The following is a 19,899-nucleotide window of genomic DNA, read 5'->3' as shown; positions in this document are numbered from 1 at the left end:
CGTGGTGTCGCTGGGGCAGGCAGGCTTTTGCAGTCCGTGTTGTCCCTCTGAGTGGGCTGTGTGTGTGCAGCGTGAGAAAACGAGGTGACGGCAGACAGAGCCTATAAATTAGGGCTCAGGGGTGGTTTTATTTCTGGGTTTTTTTGTGTGTGGTAAAATGCGTAAGATAAAATTTGCCGTTTTAACCATTTTTAAATGTACGCTCCAGAAGCACCGTTATTTCCAAAACTTGTTCATCCCGCCGACAGAAACTCTGCACCCGCGAAGTCATAAGTGCCCATTCCGCAGTCCGCGGAGCCCCGCCGTGCCTCTGTCTCTGTGAACTGGCCTGTTCCAGGTGCTGTGTAGAAGTGGAGTCACTTGGTGTCCTTGTCCGTCTGGCCGGTTCCCACAGCGTCGTGTTTTTATCCACACTGCAGCGCTTATCCAAATGTCCTTCCTTTTCGTGGCTAGATACTATTCCATTGCATGGACAGAGCACATTTTGCTTACCCATTCACTTGTCAAGGTTTTAAAAAATATAAATAGGCCGGGCGTGGTGGCTCATGCCTGTAATCCCAACACTTTGGGAGGCTGAGAAGGGTGGATCACGAGGTCAGGAGTTCAAGACCAACCTGGCCAACCAACATGGTGAAACTCCGTCTCTACTAAAAATACAAAAATTAGTGGGGCATGGTGGCAGGTGCCTGTAATCCTAGTTACTCAGGAGGCTCAGGCAGGAGAATCGTTTGAACCAGGGAGGAGGAGGTTGCAGTGAGCCAAGATCACACCATCACACTCTAGCCTGGGCAACAGGGCGAATCTCCGTCTCAAAAAAAAAAAAAAATTAAATAATGGGGCTGGGTGCTGTGGTTCACACCTGTAATTCCAGCACTTTTAGTGGGCAAGGCAGATGGATCACGAGGTGAAGAGATCAAGACCCTCCTGGCCAACATAGTGAAACCCTACCTCAACTAAAAATAATACAAAAATTAGCCGGGCATGATGGCACACACTTGTAGTCCCAGCTACTCAGAAGGCTGAGGCAGGAGAATCACTTGAACCCAAAAGGTGGAGGTTGCAGTGAGCCGAGATCACGCCACTGCACTCCAGCATGGCAACAGAGACTGTCTCAAAAAATATATATGTATATTATGTATACACATATATACTATATATACACACAGGCCCATATATATATGTATAAGTATATACTGTATATGCATGTATCTTATATATGCATGTATCTTATATATGCTCATGTACTACATACATATATGTGTATATATATACATACACATATACCTATAACGGGTTGTTGTAGTGGCTCATGCTTGTCATCCTAGCACTTTGAGAGGTCAAAGTGGGAGGATGGCTTGAGCCTTGGGATTTCAAGACCACCCTGGGCAACATAGTCAGGCCTCACTTCTACATAAAAATCCTTAAAAATGAGCTGAGCGTCCTGGTGCATGCTGGTGGGGAGGATCGCTTCAGCGCAGGAGGCAACAGTTAGTTGCAGAGAGCCCTAATGGCCCTGCTGCACTCCAGCCTGGGCAACAGAGCGAGACCCTGTCTAAAAAAAAAAAAAGTAAACCACGTAAGTCAGTCCGCCATATTTTAAAACCTGTTTATGTAATGGTACAGATTTCCAGTTTCTTCTAACAGCTTGAAATGCGTGGCCATGCGAGGTCCGAGCACCTGGTGCCTTACGGGTCTCACCCACCCAGCCACTTCCTTGGTGAGACAGGGGTGGTATCTGAGTGCAGGAGTCGGGGTTCCCTGGAGCTAGGGCCTGTTGATCCCCAGCCAGGCAACCAGGGGCACAGCCCCGAGGCAGAGGTGTTGGTAGCTGAAGAGTCGGGGCCCCATGCTGGGCATCTGACCTGGTGGAGGCTCCAGGTGCTCCCCAAAGCAGCACGTGAGTCTCAGCTCACACCTGGGGAGGGCAAGTCCATCTTCTTGGGAAAACCTGATGGGGAGGCGGGCGATGGAATGATGGGATGTCACCTCTGGCCCTGTGCAGGGTGTGGCTCTGCAGCCAGCCTTGGGCCTGGTGCCTGTGAATGCAGTGACCACTGGCTTGCTGTGTGCCAGGCACGATGCCCACTGAGGAGCCGTCCCTCCTTCCAGAGGAGGAATCCAAAGCCCTCCCAGGTCAAGCAAGTGGGCTGTGAGGGTGGTGTCGGTACATGAGGTCACACCTGCAAGGTGGGTGAAGGATGGGACTCTCGCAGCTCATGGGAACGGGGGCGACCAGCCAGTATGGATGTCATCGCTGTCCCCACTGGAGGCTCCTGGACCTCAGATGCTGGGGGTTCTCCAGTAACAGGGTCTGTGCTGGTGGGACGGGAGGCTCTCACAACCACTCTGGGCCAGGCAGCAGGCTGGGGTTGGAGGCGCGAGTGCCTTCTTCCTATACACAGTGGAGAAAGGTGCTAGCCTGAGGTGTCAGCGTGGAACCAGGCCTTGAAGGCTGGCTGACATCTGCTCAGCTGGAAGTGTCATAGCAGGCAGACTGCAGAGCCCTAGCACAGGATCGTGGCGCGGGGCTGGGGGACTGGAGGTCACCAGACTCAGAGTGCCAGGGCCGTGGGACGGGGGAGTGAGGATTCCGCCTGGCTTTCACTGGCGGTGGGGTGTGGGGCGCCTGGGCGCTGGAGAACAGCCAGCTGGTCTGGTTCCTGGGTAGAGGACAGTGGGCACCCCCATTCCCGCAGTTCACCCTCCCCGTTATTCATGAGGCTCAGTAAGGCACATCTGTCCCCGCAGGAGGTCTGGCACCTGGGTTGCAGTCATTACTTTGTCTCCAGGCTAGCACTCAGTAGGTACACATTAAAGATACTGGGTAGTGTGTTCACTCCAGACTGGACGCGGGCAGGCGGTGGGGGTCTTGGGGACAGACAGCGCGGGCCGGGACTCCGGGGGATGCAGCCAGTGAGGGTCAGCCGTGGGCGGGCTTTGAGCAGAGCCTGGAACTGCCCTGCGGGAGGATGGAGTGGTGGAGCTAGGCTGCCCGGAGGACACGACGCCGGGCCCAGGGGACCTGCAGCAGCCGAGGGGGAGGGGTACACTGCGCCGCCGTAGCCTCCCATCCCCCTCTGCCCTGCCCGGCTGCTAAATAGGCAGCCTGGACCCGCCTTCGGGCAGCCGGGAGGCCAGCAATTGGTTGGGGCGCTAGAGCCGCTCGGTCTCCATGGGGACGCTCTGGAGGCGCGCGTGCCCAGTGCCCAGTGCCCAGCGCCGGGGACTAAATCTTCATAATCTGCCGGCTGGGAGGGTGGGGGTGGGGTCTGTCATGACCCTGGCCTGGGGGAAGGAGCAGCAGGGCTTGCTGTGACCGCCCCTCCCCCACCCACGCTGAGTGCAGGTGTGGAGCCGACGGGCACCTGTGCACCCCCGGGACCCTCGCGGGTGCTCACCCGACAGTGACCCTGGGAGTTCCCGTGCAGCCTCAGCCTCTGCCGTCTCAGCTGAGCAGGCAGGGGGTCGGGGCCGGGTGGGCAGAGAGGCCTGGAATGTATCTGGAACTGTCTAGTCCTCCTGGTTAAAGTTTCCTGTTTGGCGCTCGCAGGCCGGCAGTGCCGCACTCTTCGCGGTAGGGGGCGCCCTCGTAGTGCTTTGCCGGGACCGCTCACCCCCAGAGAGCAGGCAAGCAAGCCCCGTGCAGCAAGCCCTGTGCAGCCCCGGTTTGGCATGTCCCAGGCCATGGGGCCTGCACATGGATCCGGTGACCACTGTGCCTAGGCTGCCAAGGCTGAGCTGGGTTGGGCTTGCAGGAGGGAGGGGATGGCTGGAGGCCACAACAGAGCCATCCTCCTGCCTCAGGCAGAGGAAGGAGACATTTGAGGGCCCACTGTGGAGAGGGGCTCCGAGAACGTGAAGCTGCAAGGCAGTGCCTGGCAGCAGAGCAGGGTGGGTGGGAGATGTGGTCCTGGGAGCTGGGGAGAAGGGAGAGCCTGGCTAGGCCTCACTCCCAAACTCTTGGAGCCGAGTCTCCCCTAAGCCTGGACATAGCACTTGTGAGCTCAGGGTGCAGGGAGACCTGCCATGCCTTGCACAGCCCTGCCTGGCCCCTCCGCTCCTGATGGCCCCGCTATTCTGGCAGAGGGGACCCTGGGGCTGCCTCAGCTAGGGTTGTGGGCTGGCACCTCTTGGAGCTTCCGGGGTGGGGTAGCAGCACTCACCCCCCGACCCAGGGACACTCATGAGGAAGACACAGGGCAGGATACTCCCAGGTGGCTTCCGTGGTCACAGTGCCCGGGATGGGGCCTCACACCCGGGCCTCTCGTTCCAGATGACTCCTCCTCCGAGAGTGGCAGTGGCAATGGCTCCTCCACCCTGAACCCATCCACGTCGAGCAGCACGCAGGGCGACCCTGCCTTCCCCGAGATGAATGGCAATGGTGCCGTGGCCCCCATGGACTTCACCACGGCAGCCGAGGACCAGCCCATCAACCTGTGTGACAAGCTCCCACCAGCCACGGCGCTCGGCACACCCTCCTACCCCTCCGACGGCTGCAGCGCTGACGGGCTGCGGAGCCGCGTCAAGTACGGGGTGAAGACCACCCCTGAGGTGTGTGGGACTGGGAGCTGAGTCCATTTCTTTCTGTTAAGGGCTGTTGTGAGGTGGGAATGACATTGTCTATGCCCAGAGCTTAGCTGGAGCCAGCCCGTGTATGTTACACCAAGCTAGGGTGGTGGCTGTGGCTGGTACGTAGTTCGGTTCCTGTAGAGGCTTTGGAATAGGAGATGGCTTGGAGTGTGCCCTCAAGCCAGGCCCCTTTCTCCGGGCCCACTTTCCCATCTGTGAAGTGGAGCTGATGGGCCCTGCCTTGGTTGAGGTGGTAGATGGATATGCATCCCCACAACCTGGCCCCCTCCCCCAGAACAGCATCTGCTGTGGGCAATAGTGAGGTACAAGGCCTCCCCATCTTATAGGTCGTACAAAAAAAGGGCGAGGGCCCAGGGATATGGGCAGCGGAACTCCTCCTTTGACCAGGCTGATGGAAGGTGGGAAGGATGAGCAGGGCAGCTGCCCTCACCAGTGGGCACCCCCTGCTTCCTGGGGCCCGCCCTCATGCTTCCACAAGCTGCCTCCGGGCTGCTAAAGTTTGCTGCAGTAGCGTCTCTTCTCCAACCTGCTCCTGCGGGTAGAGGCACCTTCCTGGAGCTCACACCCCTGGACAGGCTCTTCTCCCTCCCTGGGCCTGTTTCCTCTGCTGCAGGGAGGGTGGAGTAGTTTCTAGCGAGTTGCCTGCCTCAGTTGGTGCATCGTAGGGAAGTTCTATACCGTGGGCTCAGTGCTGAGTTGTTGCTGTGTGTGTAGCGCAGGTGGCTGGGAGCAGGTTCTGGCCAGAGCAGGCTTTGCCTGGATCCAAGGGGCAGGCATGGCTGCTCTCCCATAGAGGGGAGAGTTTTGCTCAGCAGTCATTGCCACTGTGGCCACAGGGTACATGGGGCCGGGGGGGTGGGGTGTGAGGAAGTGAGATGGGGCAGGCATGGCTGCTCTCCCATAGAGGGGAGAGTTTTGCTCAGCAGTCATTGCCACTGTGGCCACAGGGTACATGGGGCCGGGGGGGTGGGGTGTGAGGAAGTGAGATGGGAGCAGGAAGGCCACCAGCAGCTCCCTAGTTTCCCCCATCTGCCTGCCCTGGGAATCCTGCCGCTATCCAAGTCTGTATGTGGACAAAGAGGCACCAGGCCACCGACCCTAGGGGACTGATCCCTGCAGGTTTGGTTACTGGGAGAGAGGCCTGGTGGCGGGGGGTTGCTATGCTGTGGGGCCAGGAGCCAGGCGGTACACAGCTGCCTGAATTTACTCCTCAGAGAGTGCTGTTCCCCTCATGGCTGTGCCACGGCCACGCTGCCACATCATAGGGTCTGACCGCAGCCACCTGCTCTCTGAGCCTGTCTTACCTGCTAGATGCCAACCTCCCTGAGGGCAGGAACAGTGTCCCCAGGCTACTGCCAGTCAGGATCTGAATGAGTAGTTAGGACATACTGAAAGCACAAACTTCCCAAAAGTCAGCCGTGGTCCTCAGCTGTCCCGGGGCAGGAGACAGGTGATATGGGAGCTGAACCCTGAAGGATGAGATGGCGGAGGCCTGGAGGAGAGGACGGAGCTGCCTCCAGGGAGAGATGCGCGAGGGTCTTGTCCAGGGAGGAGCTTGTGGTGGAAGCAGAGGGCCAGAGCCCTTCTCTGCTGGAGGACAGGTGACTGCCGGGGCAGGCTGGGTCTGGTTCCCACTCCCCTTTCTACCCACATATTCTCAAGGGGCCACTGTGCTGTCCTGGTTGGGGGCGGACAGGAGAAGCCCAGCCCAGAAGCTGCAGGAACACAACCTGCCTAATGGACCTGTCGCCTTGGCTGGCTGCCTCGCCCAGCCATGTTCCTCCTCCCGACAGACAGCATGCTCACTGCTTTGGTGACAGCTCAGTTGTCAACTTGGGGTTGCAGCCCCTTGGGGATCAGGGAGGAAAACCCCAAAGGTAAAAACAGATTTTGGCACGAGAGAAGGCTGGCGGGAGGCACGAGTCCTTTCCATGTCTGCCCTTCCCTTGCACACGTGGCAGGTCCCGGTGTGGGCCGCCGCTGAGGTGACAGCCTCTTACGCGTTTGGCACCCCCCAGGAGCCTGGCCTCTGCATACCTACTGTTACAGTCGGTCCTCCCTGCGGCAGCCCAGGGAGGGAGGTGGCAGCCTTGCTGTCCCCATTCCACAGATGAAGGGGGCAGAAGAGAGGAGTGCCTTGCTCCGGGCCTTGCAGCTGTGGCTGTCGGGCAGCGAGGTGTGCATGCCGCCCTGGTCCCCAAGCTCCCTGCTTATGGGAGACTCAGCAAGGGCACGAGCAGCGGCCCAACCCTCTGCTTCTTGCCCTCTTTTTAGTCCCCCCCTTACAGCTCTGGGAGCTACGATTCCATCAAGACCGAGGTCAGCGGCTGCCCCGAGGACCTGACAGTGGGCCGGGCTCCCACGGCAGATGACGACGACGATGACCATGATGACCATGAGGACAATGACAAGATGAACGACTCTGAAGGCATGGACCCTGAGCGCCTTAAGGCCTTCAACGTGAGCACCGGCTGGAAACAGGTGGGGTGGGGTGGGGTGGGGGCAAGGCCAGGGCCAGCCCGTCCCACGGCCCATGTCTCTGTCCCCACAGATGTTTGTGCGTCTCTTTGTGGACGAGAACCTGGACCGCATGGTGCCCATCTCCAAGCAGCCCAAGGAGAAGATCCAGGCCATCATTGAGTCGTGCAGCCGGCAGTTCCCCGAGTTCCAAGAGCGAGCCCGCAAGCGCATCCGCACGTACCTCAAGTCCTGCCGCCGCATGAAGAAGAACGGCATGGAGATGGTGAGTCCCTCTGCACCACCCCTGACCTCCCGCCACACTCCCAGGAGCCTTGGAAGCAAGTACCATCATCCCTGGTTTGCAGATGATGGGGGAACAGGGGCCCGGAAAGGTCACACAGCTCCCACAGACTGAGGTGCTGGCGCCCAAACCACCCCCCCCCCGTGCCACTCAGCCCTGGGGCCACCCCACCCTGTGCCACCCACCCCTGGGGCGGGGTCTCATGCACAAGCCCAGAACCTCCATGAGCCCTGTGCCAGCTCCATCCCCCATATGCCTGCAGACCAGACCCACGCCACCCCACCTGACCTCGGCCATGGCAGAAAACATCCTGGCAGCTGCCTGTGAGAGCGAGACGAGAAAGGCAGCCAAGCGGATGCGCCTGGAGATCTACCAGTCCTCACAGGTACCTGCCGCCACAGCTGCAGCAGGGGCCACCCCCGGGCAGCCAGGGAGAGCAGTCCTCAGACGGGTGTGGCCAGAGGGAGCTGTGATGGATGCAGTTGGGAGAGGGGCAGAGCGGGGAACAGGAGGGCAAAGACAAGGAGAGGAGGTGGGTGGAGGGCAGGTGTGTTCTCAGAGGTCCTCAGACCTCATGGAAGTGTGGACTGCATCCCAAGACTGGAGGGCGCTGAGCAAGTATACTAACAGGGAGATGAGCAGAGTTGGGGAAAGCCCCTGGGGCGAGACAGGCACAGTCTCACAGGTCAAACCACAGCACTGGATCCCAGGAGTCCTGGGGCCACAGCGTGTATCCACCTGGTGTTCGGGGATGGTAGGTGGGCCTGGCTACCCGTTTCCCCAGCGGCACCCTCTCCCCTCTGCAGGATGAGCCCATAGCCCTGGATAAGCAGCACTCGCGGGACTCCGCGGCCATCACCCACTCCACCTACTCACTGCCAGCCTCCTCCTACTCCCAGGACCCTGTGTACGCCAACGGCGGCCTCAACTACAGTTACCGCGGGTACGGGGCCTTGAGCAGCAACCTGCAGCCCCCTGCGTCCCTCCAAACAGGAAACCACAGTAATGGTGAGTCGCAGAAGGCCTGGACTCTGGCTCCCTGGCCAGCACCCAGCTGGGTCTGCAGAGCACCCTGGGGCAGGGCAGAGGGCAGCAGAGGCCAGTGACGGAAAGGGGCTGCCTCACAGCCTGGGGAGCAGGAGGGGTGGCTCTGGCACCCTCTCACTTCATCGTCTCAGCAGGTCCTTAGATGGGAAGGTGAAGGAGGAGGCTTCAGCTGGTCAAAGCAAAAGCCTCCCACCCCCTTCTCACCGCCAGTGACGCTGGCTCCAACGCTTCCAACGCTTCCTGCCTTCACTACCAGCGCCTCTCACTGGTTCCGCTACCCCAGGGTCCCTGTGGGTGCCGGGTCCCAGCCAAGGGCCTGTTCTTGCCCTGAGTTGAATCTCCACAGCCCATCTCACCTATAGTGACCGAGGCTCAGTGAGACGTTGCTGGCCTGCGGGTCAGCTCCCTCCCCAGGCCTCAGCTCAGGGCCTGCCTTGTGAGGTGCGAGCTTTTCTCACCAGGGTGCTGGGCCTTGGTCCTTGCCCCTGCGCTCACGGAGCCCACCTGGAGACACCCGGGGTGACGGCTGCACACCTGCCCCCTCACTCCGCTCCTGTAGCCGCCTGATCCAGTTGGTGCTTTCCCAGTAACTTTCCGGGAGACTCTGCGGCAGATGCGGTGCAGACCATTAGAGGAGACAGTCCCCAGAGAGACAGAGGCTTCCTCATGGAGTCAGGTGCTGCTGTGGGGAACCTCAGACCCCTTTCCTGTGAGGCAGCAGGGGAGGAGCGTGGGCAGCCTGATGGGTCACAGGACCTCCTGGGCCAGACACTGGGGTTTTGTGGTGTGTGCAGGAGGAGCCCCTGCTAGGTTTTAAGCACAGAAGGGCCATAAGTTGGGCAGTCTGCCATTCTGTCTGCCCTTGTGGTAAGAAGGTTTGAATGGGGAGGGCAGGAGGCTGAAGCCACATGCTTTGGGGGCCGTTCAGAGGCCAGGGAGTGAGGGGAAGAATTGAGTTGCCAAGTTGCAGCGTGAGTAGGTTAGAGGGCCGGGCGCGGTGGCTCAAGCCTGTAATCCCAGCACTTTGGGAAGCCGAGGCGGGTGGATCACGAGGTCAAGAGATCGAGACTATCCTGGTCAACATGGTCAAACCCCGTCTCTACTGAAAATACAAAAAAAAAAAAAAAAAAAAAAAAAAAATTAGCTGGGCGTGGTGGCACGTGCCTGTAATCCCAGCTACTCAGGAGGCTGAGGCAGGAGAATTGCCTGAACTCAGGAGGCGGGGGTTGCAGTGAGCCGAGATCGCGCCATTGCACTCCAGCCTGGGTAACAAGAGCAAAACTCCATCTCAAAAAAAAAAAAAAAAGGTGCCACCTGTAAGCTGGGGAACCCTGGTGCACGGTCTTGGCTAAACATGCCAGAGGATTCCTTAAGCCCGTCCCTAGCTGCAGGAGACCCCTCACTGTTCTTGGGCAACAAGGGCAGGAGCTAGTCTCCACCCATGGCAGGAAGCCCAGACCGCCTCCACTCGCCTTGACCCCCAACCCCCAGAAAGAGGAAGTATACGCAGGTCCCTGGAAGATTCCTGCCTGAGCTTAACTCCTCATCCCTTCCTAATGCCTCTTAACCTAAAATAAGAGGCCGCCTGGCCCTAATCCCTGAAGCTAAGGCCACAGTGGCCAGCACAGCAAGAGGTGGAGTGCTGTCCTAGGCGGGCTCCCTTCCTTCTGGGAAGAAAAGCCATCCCACAGCCTTGCCCTCCCTACACATGGGGGTCTGGGACCCAGCAGGAGAGGTGAGGGTGGCCTGGGACCTGCTCCATCCTAGCAGTAGGCAAGGGTGACAAGCCTCTACCTGGTGTCACCCAGCATGACCTGTCTCAGGGCTGCGGCTGCCAGGTTCCCAGTCTGCCTAAGGGCCTCTCATGGTGGGGCCGAGACTGCTTCATGCCCGCCCTGTTCACACCTGTCCAAGAGGCATGAATGGCAGCCAGAGGATGATCCCTCCAGGGAGGCAGCTGGCTCTGCCCTCGTGCATTCTGGGGCCTCGGTCTCCCACCTGTGAATACCCTGGTTCCTTCATGGTGGGTGGGGAGGCCACTGAGGCAGAGATCTGGCCACTGACCTCCTCACCTGGGGCAGCTTCTGTCCTTGAGCACTAGTACCTCATTTGAAGAACATTGTTTAAATCCTCCAGCAGTCAAAGGAAGACGACAGGCAGCCACGTGGTTGCAGGGCCACCCAGCCCCGCTGGCCTCCCCAGCCTCAGTCTTTCAAGTGATTGTTCAATCAGTTTGGTACCTCCGGGCAGCCGTATTAATGGCTCAGAGCTCCTCACTTTGCTCATTATGTTATCATCTGGAGATGCAAATCAGCTTAGATAGAATCGGGCTTAGCCTGTCTTGCCTGGGGTGCTGGGTAACTCACGCTCACTCCTATCCCTCTACCCACTATCCGGCAGTCACTCGGCAACCTGAGCATCTGGCTGTAACCAGAGCCTGCATGTGGATGTCTCCAGATCAGATCGGCTGCAGGAAACGGGGACCTTCTCCTTTCCAAGCCTCAGCTGCAGCCCAGGAGAGAAGGGAGGAAGCTCTGAGCACAGGCATAAACAGGATAGCACTTGGGGAGAGGAAGAGAAAAGAAAGGAACTGTGGCCACTGCTCATGTTGACTATGCCAGGAGGCTCTGGCCACTCCCAAGCATGATGCAGAGGGGACCAGCGCCACCCTAGAGGGAACCAGACCCTCTCCTCCCCATCCCTCTGGGTCCAGCCCCTGTAATACCCAGAAGCCAGCAGAGGTACTCCAGCTTCCCAGTCCCCTGTTGTGAAACCTTAGGCATCAGTCACCTGCTTGGCTGCCGTTTCCAGACACAGCTCCAAGCCCTTCCTCCTGTGTGGAACAGACTTGACTGTTTCCTTAACTCTCAATTCCAAGGACACTGTTTAGAAAGTGGTTCCTGGGACCTCTGCCTTAGTGTCCACATTCTGTGGTCAGAGAGGAAATAACCCCATGTGACAAATTGACCCACCTTAGAATCCAACTTCCTTCCCCATTTGGAGGCGGCACCAGCTTCCTTTTAGCAGCAGTCAGGTTTCCATGATTTCTCCCAAGATGTTACTTCCAGGCTGGATATCTCCAGTGACAAGAGCTCGTCCATCTCGCTTCATAGCAGCTAAAAACTGCCATGGAGGCCGGGCGCAGTGGCTCATGCCTGTGATCCCAGCACTTTGGGATGCCGCGGTAGGTGGATCACCTAAGGTCAGGAGTTCGAGATCAGCCTGACCAACATGGAGAAACCCCATCTCTACTAAAAATACAGAATCAACTGGGTGTGCTGGCGCGTGCCTGTAATCCCATCTACTCAGGAGGCTGAGGCAGGAGAATCGCTTGAACCTGGGAGGCGGAGGTTACAGTGAGCCGAGATCTTGCCATTGCACTCCAGCCTGGGCAACAAGAGCAAGAGACTGTCTCAAAAAAAAAAAAATAAATAAATAAAACAAAAAACTGCCCTGGAGATGGAATAATGAGCGAACGTGGCCATCAGATCCTACAGGGTAGGGGGCGGAGCCTCACACCCTCATGGAAGATAAAGCTGTGGAGAAGGGACTTCAGGGGAGGGCAGAGAACAGGGCAGCTAACCTGGCTGCATCAGCGAGGCCACCCAGGGAAGCAGCGGCGCTGCACGCGCCCACTCAGATGCTCTCGTCTTTGCTCTCTTCTTGCTGAACATCTTGCAGATTGCTTTTCAAATTCCAGGAGCTTCCAGGTCTCTTGGGAGTCTGTTCAGAAAGCCCTGAAGCCTGTGTGGAAGCCCCTCCCTACTGGGCTAGTCGAGGCAGTCAGGTCTCCTGTGGGCTAAGCCTCCACACTGGAGCCCCAGCCTGTGCTGAGTGTTTCACAAGTGGCATCTCGGCTTCCGCTCACAGGAGCGGCTTTGTTTTGGCAGATGAGGGCTCCGAGGCTCACAGAAGTTAAAGAATTTGCCAGTGAAGTAGCAGAGCAGAACTTGCATCCATACTTGCCCGATTCCAAAGCCGGTAGCCCACTCCACAGAGCTTGGGAAAGGCCAAGAGAGGACAGGGCCCCTTCCCCGACATGCATACCCCTAGTGTGTTTCAGAAGATGGCTGGCTCCCTCTTTGCCACCATCATCCAAGGACAAAGGGCAGGCCGTTTCTCCAGGTAACTGGTCTGGGCTTATCCTGATTGTTCTGGCTCACACTCCCTTGTATCCCAGCAGCATGAACCCCACCCCACACACACACACACACAGCTCACTCAGGCATAGGACTCCTCCCAAGAGGGGGATTTGAGGTGCTGAGGCTCAGCAGAAAGAGGCTTCACACACCCAGCCCCTTCCTGCAGCCACTGGCAGCTGTGGCCCTCTCCTGGGGATGCGGTTATGGGCTGGCCAGTCCGGCCTGTACCTCTTCACATAGAGCCAGGGCAGCTGGCCTCTCTCCAGCTGGACGGCAGCCCCTTCCTCGTCTGGGCACAGGCAGGTGTTTCTTCTGGCCTTTTGTGGCTCCTGTCCGAACTCCTCCTGGGCTTACCCCACACGCATCTCTCGGGTGTGCTGGGCCCCTGCCTGCCTGCAGAGTCTCCTGTACACCATCTCCCCTTCTAGCTTTGATGTCTGGGGTAGGGGGAGAGCACACAGATGGGTGTTACCCCCAGCTGTCCTGGTTGATAACGCTGGCAGGCGTTCTTGTAGTGCTTGTCCCACAGTGCCTCTATAGGAGTATTTCCCGCTCCCAAGTCCTGCTCACCACGCTGGGGAGAGGCAGGTCTCAGGAGTTTCTTCTCCTCAAGGCTGCCTCTTCCTCACCTAAAATCACATCTTTGCAAGATCACCCTGAGGATTCCCTAAGAACCCTGTCGCCCGCAGGCCCATTCCAAGCACCAGAGATAGAGCCATCAGGGAGACAGACCAGAGCCGTCGACTCCAGTGCCCAACTCACAGTGGGCACTAGGCCATGGGTTATGACGGCACCGAGGACCACACACCTCCCCCACGCCAGGCAGGGTGGCTGCTGTCTCCTCACCCTCCTTCCCTCTTCACAGGGCCCACAGACCTCAGCATGAAAGGCGGGGCCTCGACCACCTCCACCACCCCCACGCCCACCTCCTCCAGCACCAGCACCAGCAGGCCCGTGCCCACCGCTCAGCTCAGCCCCACGGAGATCAGCGCCGTGCGGCAGCTCATCGCGGGCTACCGGGAGTCTGCTGCCTTCCTGCTGCGCTCTGCAGACGAACTGGAAAACCTCATCCTACAGCAGAACTGACCCCACCGGACCTGGAGTGCACTGCCCTAGGGAAGGAGGCTGTCCCAGCCTGGACCCGGCTTCCTGCCTCACCAGTTGGTACATTTTGTTTTTTTGAAAGAGGTGGGATCCAAAAGAGCTGTTTCTAGCCACACTCCAAGCACCTGAGACTTTGGGCACAAGGACACTTTTTTTTTGGAATCTCACCACACGGGTGCTCTGACCTGCTTGGAAGAGGCCAACGGGGCAGCTCTGGAATGGTTGGGGTCTCCCCTGACAAGGCGCTGGGGCTGCAGCTCTATTTAGAATCACCTTCGTGGACCCTGATGTTAGAATCCCACCCCCGGATAATTACCTTTCAAGTCTTAGGTGAGCGGAATTGCATATTTATTGAGAAAAACAAAGTGGACCCTTTCTTCCTCTCCCCTTAGTAATTTATTTTTCTGAAAATGGATTCTTTTGTGTTTGTACAGATTGCTAGTCTGTGTCTGTCTGATCAGAAGGATGTATCCCCATACCTGACATTCCATATCACTACACTGATGTGGGCTGGGGCCAATGGCGGCAGGGTGGGTGCCAGGCTGGCTGTCCCTCTGCGTGCCTGGCGCACCCTGGGGCCGCCACTCCTTGGCCAGGCCATCCTGTTGCAGATCCCAGTGCTGCCACAAGGATACCGCCAGGCACCTCCCTAGGCATCGCCAAGCAGGAAGACCTTACCCACACCCAAACCCATGGCAAAGCAAAACAAAAGAGGCACCCCATCCCATTCTACAGAAGCCCCAGTCCCATGGTCACCTGTATTCTACCTCACACTCCAGCGTGGGCTTTTTCCAGGTGTGCCCTCAGCTTGTTCTGAACAGCTGTCACCCCAGCTCCCCCCACACAATATGTCTGCCTGGGAGGTAAGTCCAGACTGGGTGTCCAGGAGCTGGAGCCCAGAGAGCGTCCTGTCCCTAACCAGCCACTGCAGTCCTCCCACCCTGGCCCCGGCTGCTTGGCAGGATAGAGTGCTGGGAGGTGGCAGACGGGTGGCAGGGCCCTTCCCCTTACACCCTGCTGCCTAGGAGCCAGGTCTGAACTTCTGTCCACAGGCCTGGGCCCCCGGACTCCTGCCAAGAGGGGCTGCTGCTTCAGGGCGGGCCCCAGCTGTCAGGCAGCTGTGAGCTCCAGGCCGGACTGCAGCTCCCATCTCCTTGCCCCGTGTTTGGAGTAAAGGGACCAATGGAAGTGGAGGAGCCACTTGGGTTCTCCTAAGACCAGCCCTTTTGGAGGGGCCAGTCCTGGAAGAAACCCATAATCCCTGGAGTGTGAAAAAGGGCAAAAAGAAAAAGCTGGCCTGGTTTCCTTCCTCCCTGATAGGCACTTCCTCTTGCTCAGTGCAATACCTACCAGTGCTGCTAAACCAGGGATTCGCCCAGACCTCAGCAGGCCCCCAGGGCCCCTCCATGCAACACTCCGTAGCCATGACAGCAGCTCTCTGCTGCCCAGCCCCTGCCCAGAGCTGGCAGAAGCCCTCTGTTGCCTTTCCTCCCTCAGAGCAGAGAGGCCCCAGGGGAGCCAGGGCCGAGTGGATCCTAGGATGGCCACAGAGAGCCACTCGCTCCCAGAACCGGCACCCCTTCCCAAACCAGCTTTTCTGCAGCCAATTGCCTGTTGCAGCTGTGGCCACTGCCTCCCAAGGAGGGACGGGGAGTGGGTACCAGTAAGGATGCCCCATCCTGCCTCAGGTCCAGACTCTGGAAGGTAGGGTGCCCACTCCGTGCTTACTTCCAGCCCCTAAGAGGTTGGGGGTGGTCTTATCTCTCAAGTGGCCTCCAACACCCCACCCAGCCACACCACCTCTGCCTTCCATCTGACCAATCCCAAGGCCTCTGGTCAGGGCCGGGACACCTGAGACTCACCCTTAGCACAGCACAAACTCCAGTGCCCAAGGCCTCTCCCACACTCCAGCCAGCCACACATCCAGTCCCACCTGTTCAGTACTGCTCCCCTCAACATTTGAATTTGTGTAAATATTTATTTTTTGTGTGTGAACAATACTACAAAGTAATCAGTAGATCTTTTGCAAAATATTACCCCAGGCAATTTGTGAAAATCTTAATGTTAAAACCTGGCAGAGACAATCGCCACCCTAGAATTCCTGGTATCAGTTACTTAACATGCCACTTCTCCTCCCAGAGGCAGTACCCAAGCTAGACATGAACCGTTTGCATTTCTTGGCGGACAGGAGAGAGAAAGACTGGGGAAGGGGCTCCCTCCCACTTCCCACACAAGAAAGAGATCTAAACATCAGCATAAGCTACAGTCTGAAGTCATGTTTTTCTGAGTTCAAGCTGTTGGAACTGACCACCCTCCAGCCTGCCTTAAGTACTGCGGCAAGCGTGTAGGTTCAATGTGTTTTCAAGAAAAAGGAAAGAATATTTCCATGGTAAAAGTCCACCGGGCCTCCCCGGGCCCCTCCAGGACAGTGGAAACTACTCCTGAAGCCCTGGAGATGGCAAGATCAGGAACAAGTTTCCGCATGGAAACAGGATTCCATTTAGCTGGTTCAGTCAAGGGACTTGTTCTGTTTTGCTTTTGTTTTAAAAGATGCAGCTTCAACCCCTCCTCCCTACTCCTGACTTCAAGGGCACCAAAGGGCAGGTTCTGATGAACCAGGCTCACTGCTGTCTCAACCCTCCCCGGAGGGACTGCCTTCTCCCAAAAGGAGCTCCCAAAGCCCTGTCCCACAGCCATTTAAAAATCTTCTGAAGGGCCTCAGGACACAAAGTAATCATTTGGGATCTTATTCTGGTTCCAGAGTCTTTGCAGGGGGCTAAGCCCACGAGAAGGGTAGCATCAGAGAAGTGGGCATTGGTCTTAGTGGGGGATCATCAGGTAGACAAGTGACAGTGTGTGTAACCCATCTGAAATTCATTTTACCATCATCACTCTTAACAAAGGACAGTTTATTCCCAAGGACAGTGTTGACGGGGGAGGGGGACAGGTAGGGAGTTAGGAGGGTTTTAGAGGATTTCAAACAGGTGGAACCCATCCATCCCTATTCCCAAGGGCCACTTACAACTCCAAGGGTGGTTACAGGATTAACTACCAGTTCATTTTCAAAATGCTGCTTTGAACTCAGAGGGTTGATACTTTTAATTTGTAATTTTTTGTAAAACTTTTTACAAAATAGTAAAGTATTTCACCAGAATACCAGTTTCAATCCGTCCATGGTCTGATTTTTATATAATTTAGTGGTGCTTTAGAAACTTTGTTTTTGTTGTTTCTGAGCTAAACAGCTCAATCCTTTTTCGCCTGTATCTACCTAAGACCAATGTGAACCTTTGTATTTTTGCTCCTAATTTTGGACTCAGTGAAAGTGTACTGTTTACATGTACAGATGCCCCCAGTCCCTGTGTGTTCTGCAAGACTCGCTCTTGAGGAGGAAGACGCACCTCACTAAGCTCATCTGCTTAGCAAAGCCACAAACAAAAACCTCTCACTTTTTACCTAGGTTTCCACCTAAAAATACAACAAAAAACCTGTACCACATAGAACTCAGATTGGCTGAAAAACACTTTCCACCTGGTAGGTGGCCCATAGGCCTCTATTATGTGGTCCATTTAGGAGCAGGAGTCAGAAGAGACCTCCTGTGGGCTGCTGGTGGGCAACTGCATGGACAGAGGAAGAGGGAAGGCAGGACTTTAGAGCAGAGCTGTGGGATGAGCGGAGTTCTTCCCTGGGCAGCCTGGGAGTGGGAAGGTCAGAATGACTTATGTGGCCTTCAGGATCAAGCCAACCAGGATTTAGGGAAAACCCAAGAGGTCTTTAGTCCTCTGGCATAATTTAGACATGTTTTGGAAGAGCATGAGTTCAAAATCCGAGATGAGATGTTAAGACTTTCAGTGCAGATAGTACAAGCCATTTCTTCAGGGTTCCTCTGGGGGCAGCTCCTTCGTGAGGTCCCACCTCCAGGGAGGGGCACAGGGCTCCAGTAAGCACTTAAGGCAAACAGTGGATGGCACCAGGTTTGAAAGGTGACTCTTTATGAGTCAATGGCTTCACCTCTAAATTATACTTTTACAGATATGCACCTATGCAACTTAACGTGGCTCTTCTAAGCAGGTGAGGACTTCCTCCTCAATGCTCTCTATACAAATTATTTGTGTTCTATATAGTGAGTTTTACCAGTAAATGTGGCTTAATATTTTAATTCTTAGAATGTGTCTTCTCTACGTGATGCGACTAAATTCTGTTTTGTTTGTGGAATGACTAGCACAGGCCGTCTCCCTCTCCCCCTCACTTAACAAAAGACCAATGAGCTGTTAATCGAGCTGTTATCTCCATGGTATTACTTGCTAAATGCACTGATTTCATAAGTATGTGGAATCCTTTTCCTTTTGAATCTGTATATCATATATAAGACTGAATCTACTTAATAAACACTGAACAACAAACCGAACGCTCTGCTTCCACTGTGTCCTATTGACAGCAGCACCACCTGCCACTTCTCATCCTTCCTCATCTAGTTTGGCACCGAAACATCTACTGGTAGACTCCACCTTTTCCTAGCCAATAGTATAGCATACAGAAGGTCCTCCGTGCATTTTCTAGAACAAATAAACCTGTAATTCCAGCATCTCATCTGTTAGAAAGGGAAGGCAATGAACCCTTCGCAGGTGCCCATCGGTTGCTCAACACAGGTGGAGCTCTCGTGCACCGTTTTACCTCTCGGTTCCCTCACCCCTACGTGCACACACACAGGCACATGGGGTATATTTATGCCTTGCTGAAATCCAGTGACCAGCAACCAATCTGTAGCTTTTCCATGACCTCTCATCCTAGGACAAGGGCAACTGACGAAACCAAATCCCCAGAACAATCAATCCCTAAGTGCTAATTTGGAAAACGGAGCAAACACGATCCCTGGTTCTGAACCTTTAGTGCTTAACATGCCATTCTATCAAAACCCTGGATTCCCACCTTGAACGAAACAAAAGGGCCACTTTTCGCAAAAGAATCATTTGTGATTTTTTTTTCATCCCATGTATATGGTTTAGGTTAAGCTTTAAGGAAAAATTGTAGGAATGTGGCTGGGAACATAACAGGTCATCATGGATTTAAAAACAACTTTATGCATGTTAATTGCATACATTTTACTGCTAAAATTCCGTGTGTGTGTATATATATGTACACACATTTATGGCAGTTCTTAAAACCTCTATTTTTAAATAATGACACTCTTTTTCTCATAGAAATTCTGTGCAGTAGCCTAATATATAACGTAGAGAAGGGTGTGACCGAGGGGCTGAGACTCACTGAGAGGAGAAGGTCCCGGCACAGCAGAAGACGGCCCTTGACGCCTCCCTCTGCCCATGGATGTGGGGAATCGGGGCAGCAAATCCTCAGTTAATAACACGGAAATTCCTTGTCCTACCTAAAATGATCACCACTGAGACTGTTGAAACTATGACTATTAGAAACCCACAACCTGGGACAACAGCTCCAGAACAGACCCTGCTGGCCAGCCCGCAAACACTTACCTCCTTCCACAGGAAATACTGCGGTTCCGAGGACGCTCTGGGATTCCCAGGAGAAATCTGCCTGAGGGCAGAAAAGCGCTGGAGTCTGGCTTCTTTAAATGGGTCTCCACACCACTGTTAACAGTGGACAAAAGACTTCATCAAATGGGAATGTCCCCTCAGAAAAGTGAACTAAAATGTACTCAATGACAAAACAGGCAAACCTCCCTTTACGAAAAACAGGAAAACATGCATATGCTATTTTTACAACTTAAAATGCACTAGGGAAGCTTAGTAGTTACAGGAAACCCAAGAATCCTTGCAAAATCCTGTCTTCCCTTAATTAATCTTTTGTATACACAGATTTTATTAGGTTTATTCTCAGCCAGTGGTTCTTAAATGAGGGGCCCCAGCTGCCTAAGGAGCCGGTAAATGCTGACAGTATGCAAAACTTTTGTGAGTTCAAGTGTGGTGGTGGGATCACTTGAAGCCAGGAGTTCAAGACCAGCATGGACAACATAGCAAGAGCCTGTCTCTACAAAAAATTTTAATATTAGCTGGGGGTGGTGGCATATGCCTGTAGTCTCAGCTACTTGGGAGGATGAGGTGGGAGGATCACCTGAACTCAGGAGTTTGAAGCTACAGTGAGCTATGATCACGCCGCTGCATTCCAGCCTGAAAAGGAGACTCTAAAAACAAAAAAACTTTGTATGTGCATTCCACGGGGGGAGGAGTTTCCAAAAACAGGTTAAGACCCACCCATATCAGGTAACACAGCACCGACAACTGT

General features: G+C 55.5%; 1 protein-coding gene and 1 long non-coding RNA gene across 10 annotated transcripts in view; one reads left to right on the top strand and one right to left on the bottom strand.

Moving 5' to 3' along the window:
• Window positions 1-18,049, top strand: part of NOL4L (nucleolar protein 4 like) — a 148,885-nt gene extending 130,836 nt beyond the window's left edge. For 6 of the 8 annotated variants that reach the window (XM_039479274.2, XM_074406395.1, XM_010342706.3 and 3 more), the window contains 6 exons: window positions 4,274-4,551; window positions 6,865-7,050; window positions 7,142-7,333; window positions 7,614-7,736; window positions 8,158-8,359; window positions 13,406-18,049. In XM_039479274.2, coding sequence (XP_039335208.1) covers window positions 4,274-4,551; window positions 6,865-7,050; window positions 7,142-7,333; window positions 7,614-7,736; window positions 8,158-8,359; window positions 13,406-13,626 — 1,202 coding nt within the window. In that variant the 3' untranslated portion in view covers window positions 13,627-18,049. The other 2 variants (XM_039479275.2, XM_074406394.1) reach the window with 2 other exon arrangements.
• LOC120367855 (uncharacterized) lies at window positions 118-4,276 on the bottom strand. Of its 2 annotated transcripts, none has more exons than XR_012519336.1 (3): window positions 3,399-4,276; window positions 2,181-2,959; window positions 118-2,036 (listed from the first exon to the last, which is right to left on the bottom strand). It is a non-coding gene; the product is annotated as an uncharacterized LOC120367855 (long non-coding RNA). The 2 variants fall into 2 exon arrangements; XR_012519335.1 differs by having other exon boundaries at window positions 118-2,392; window positions 2,761-2,959.
• Window positions 18,050-19,899: the final 1,850 nt, after the last annotated feature.

Source organism: Saimiri boliviensis, chromosome 9 (genome assembly GCF_048565385.1).
Source record: "Saimiri boliviensis isolate mSaiBol1 chromosome 9, mSaiBol1.pri, whole genome shotgun sequence".
In the NCBI taxonomy this organism is placed as follows: domain Eukaryota; kingdom Metazoa; phylum Chordata; class Mammalia; order Primates; family Cebidae; genus Saimiri; species Saimiri boliviensis.
The sequence above is the reverse complement of the archived record's forward strand: the minus strand, read 5'-3'. Positions and strand labels throughout refer to the sequence as shown.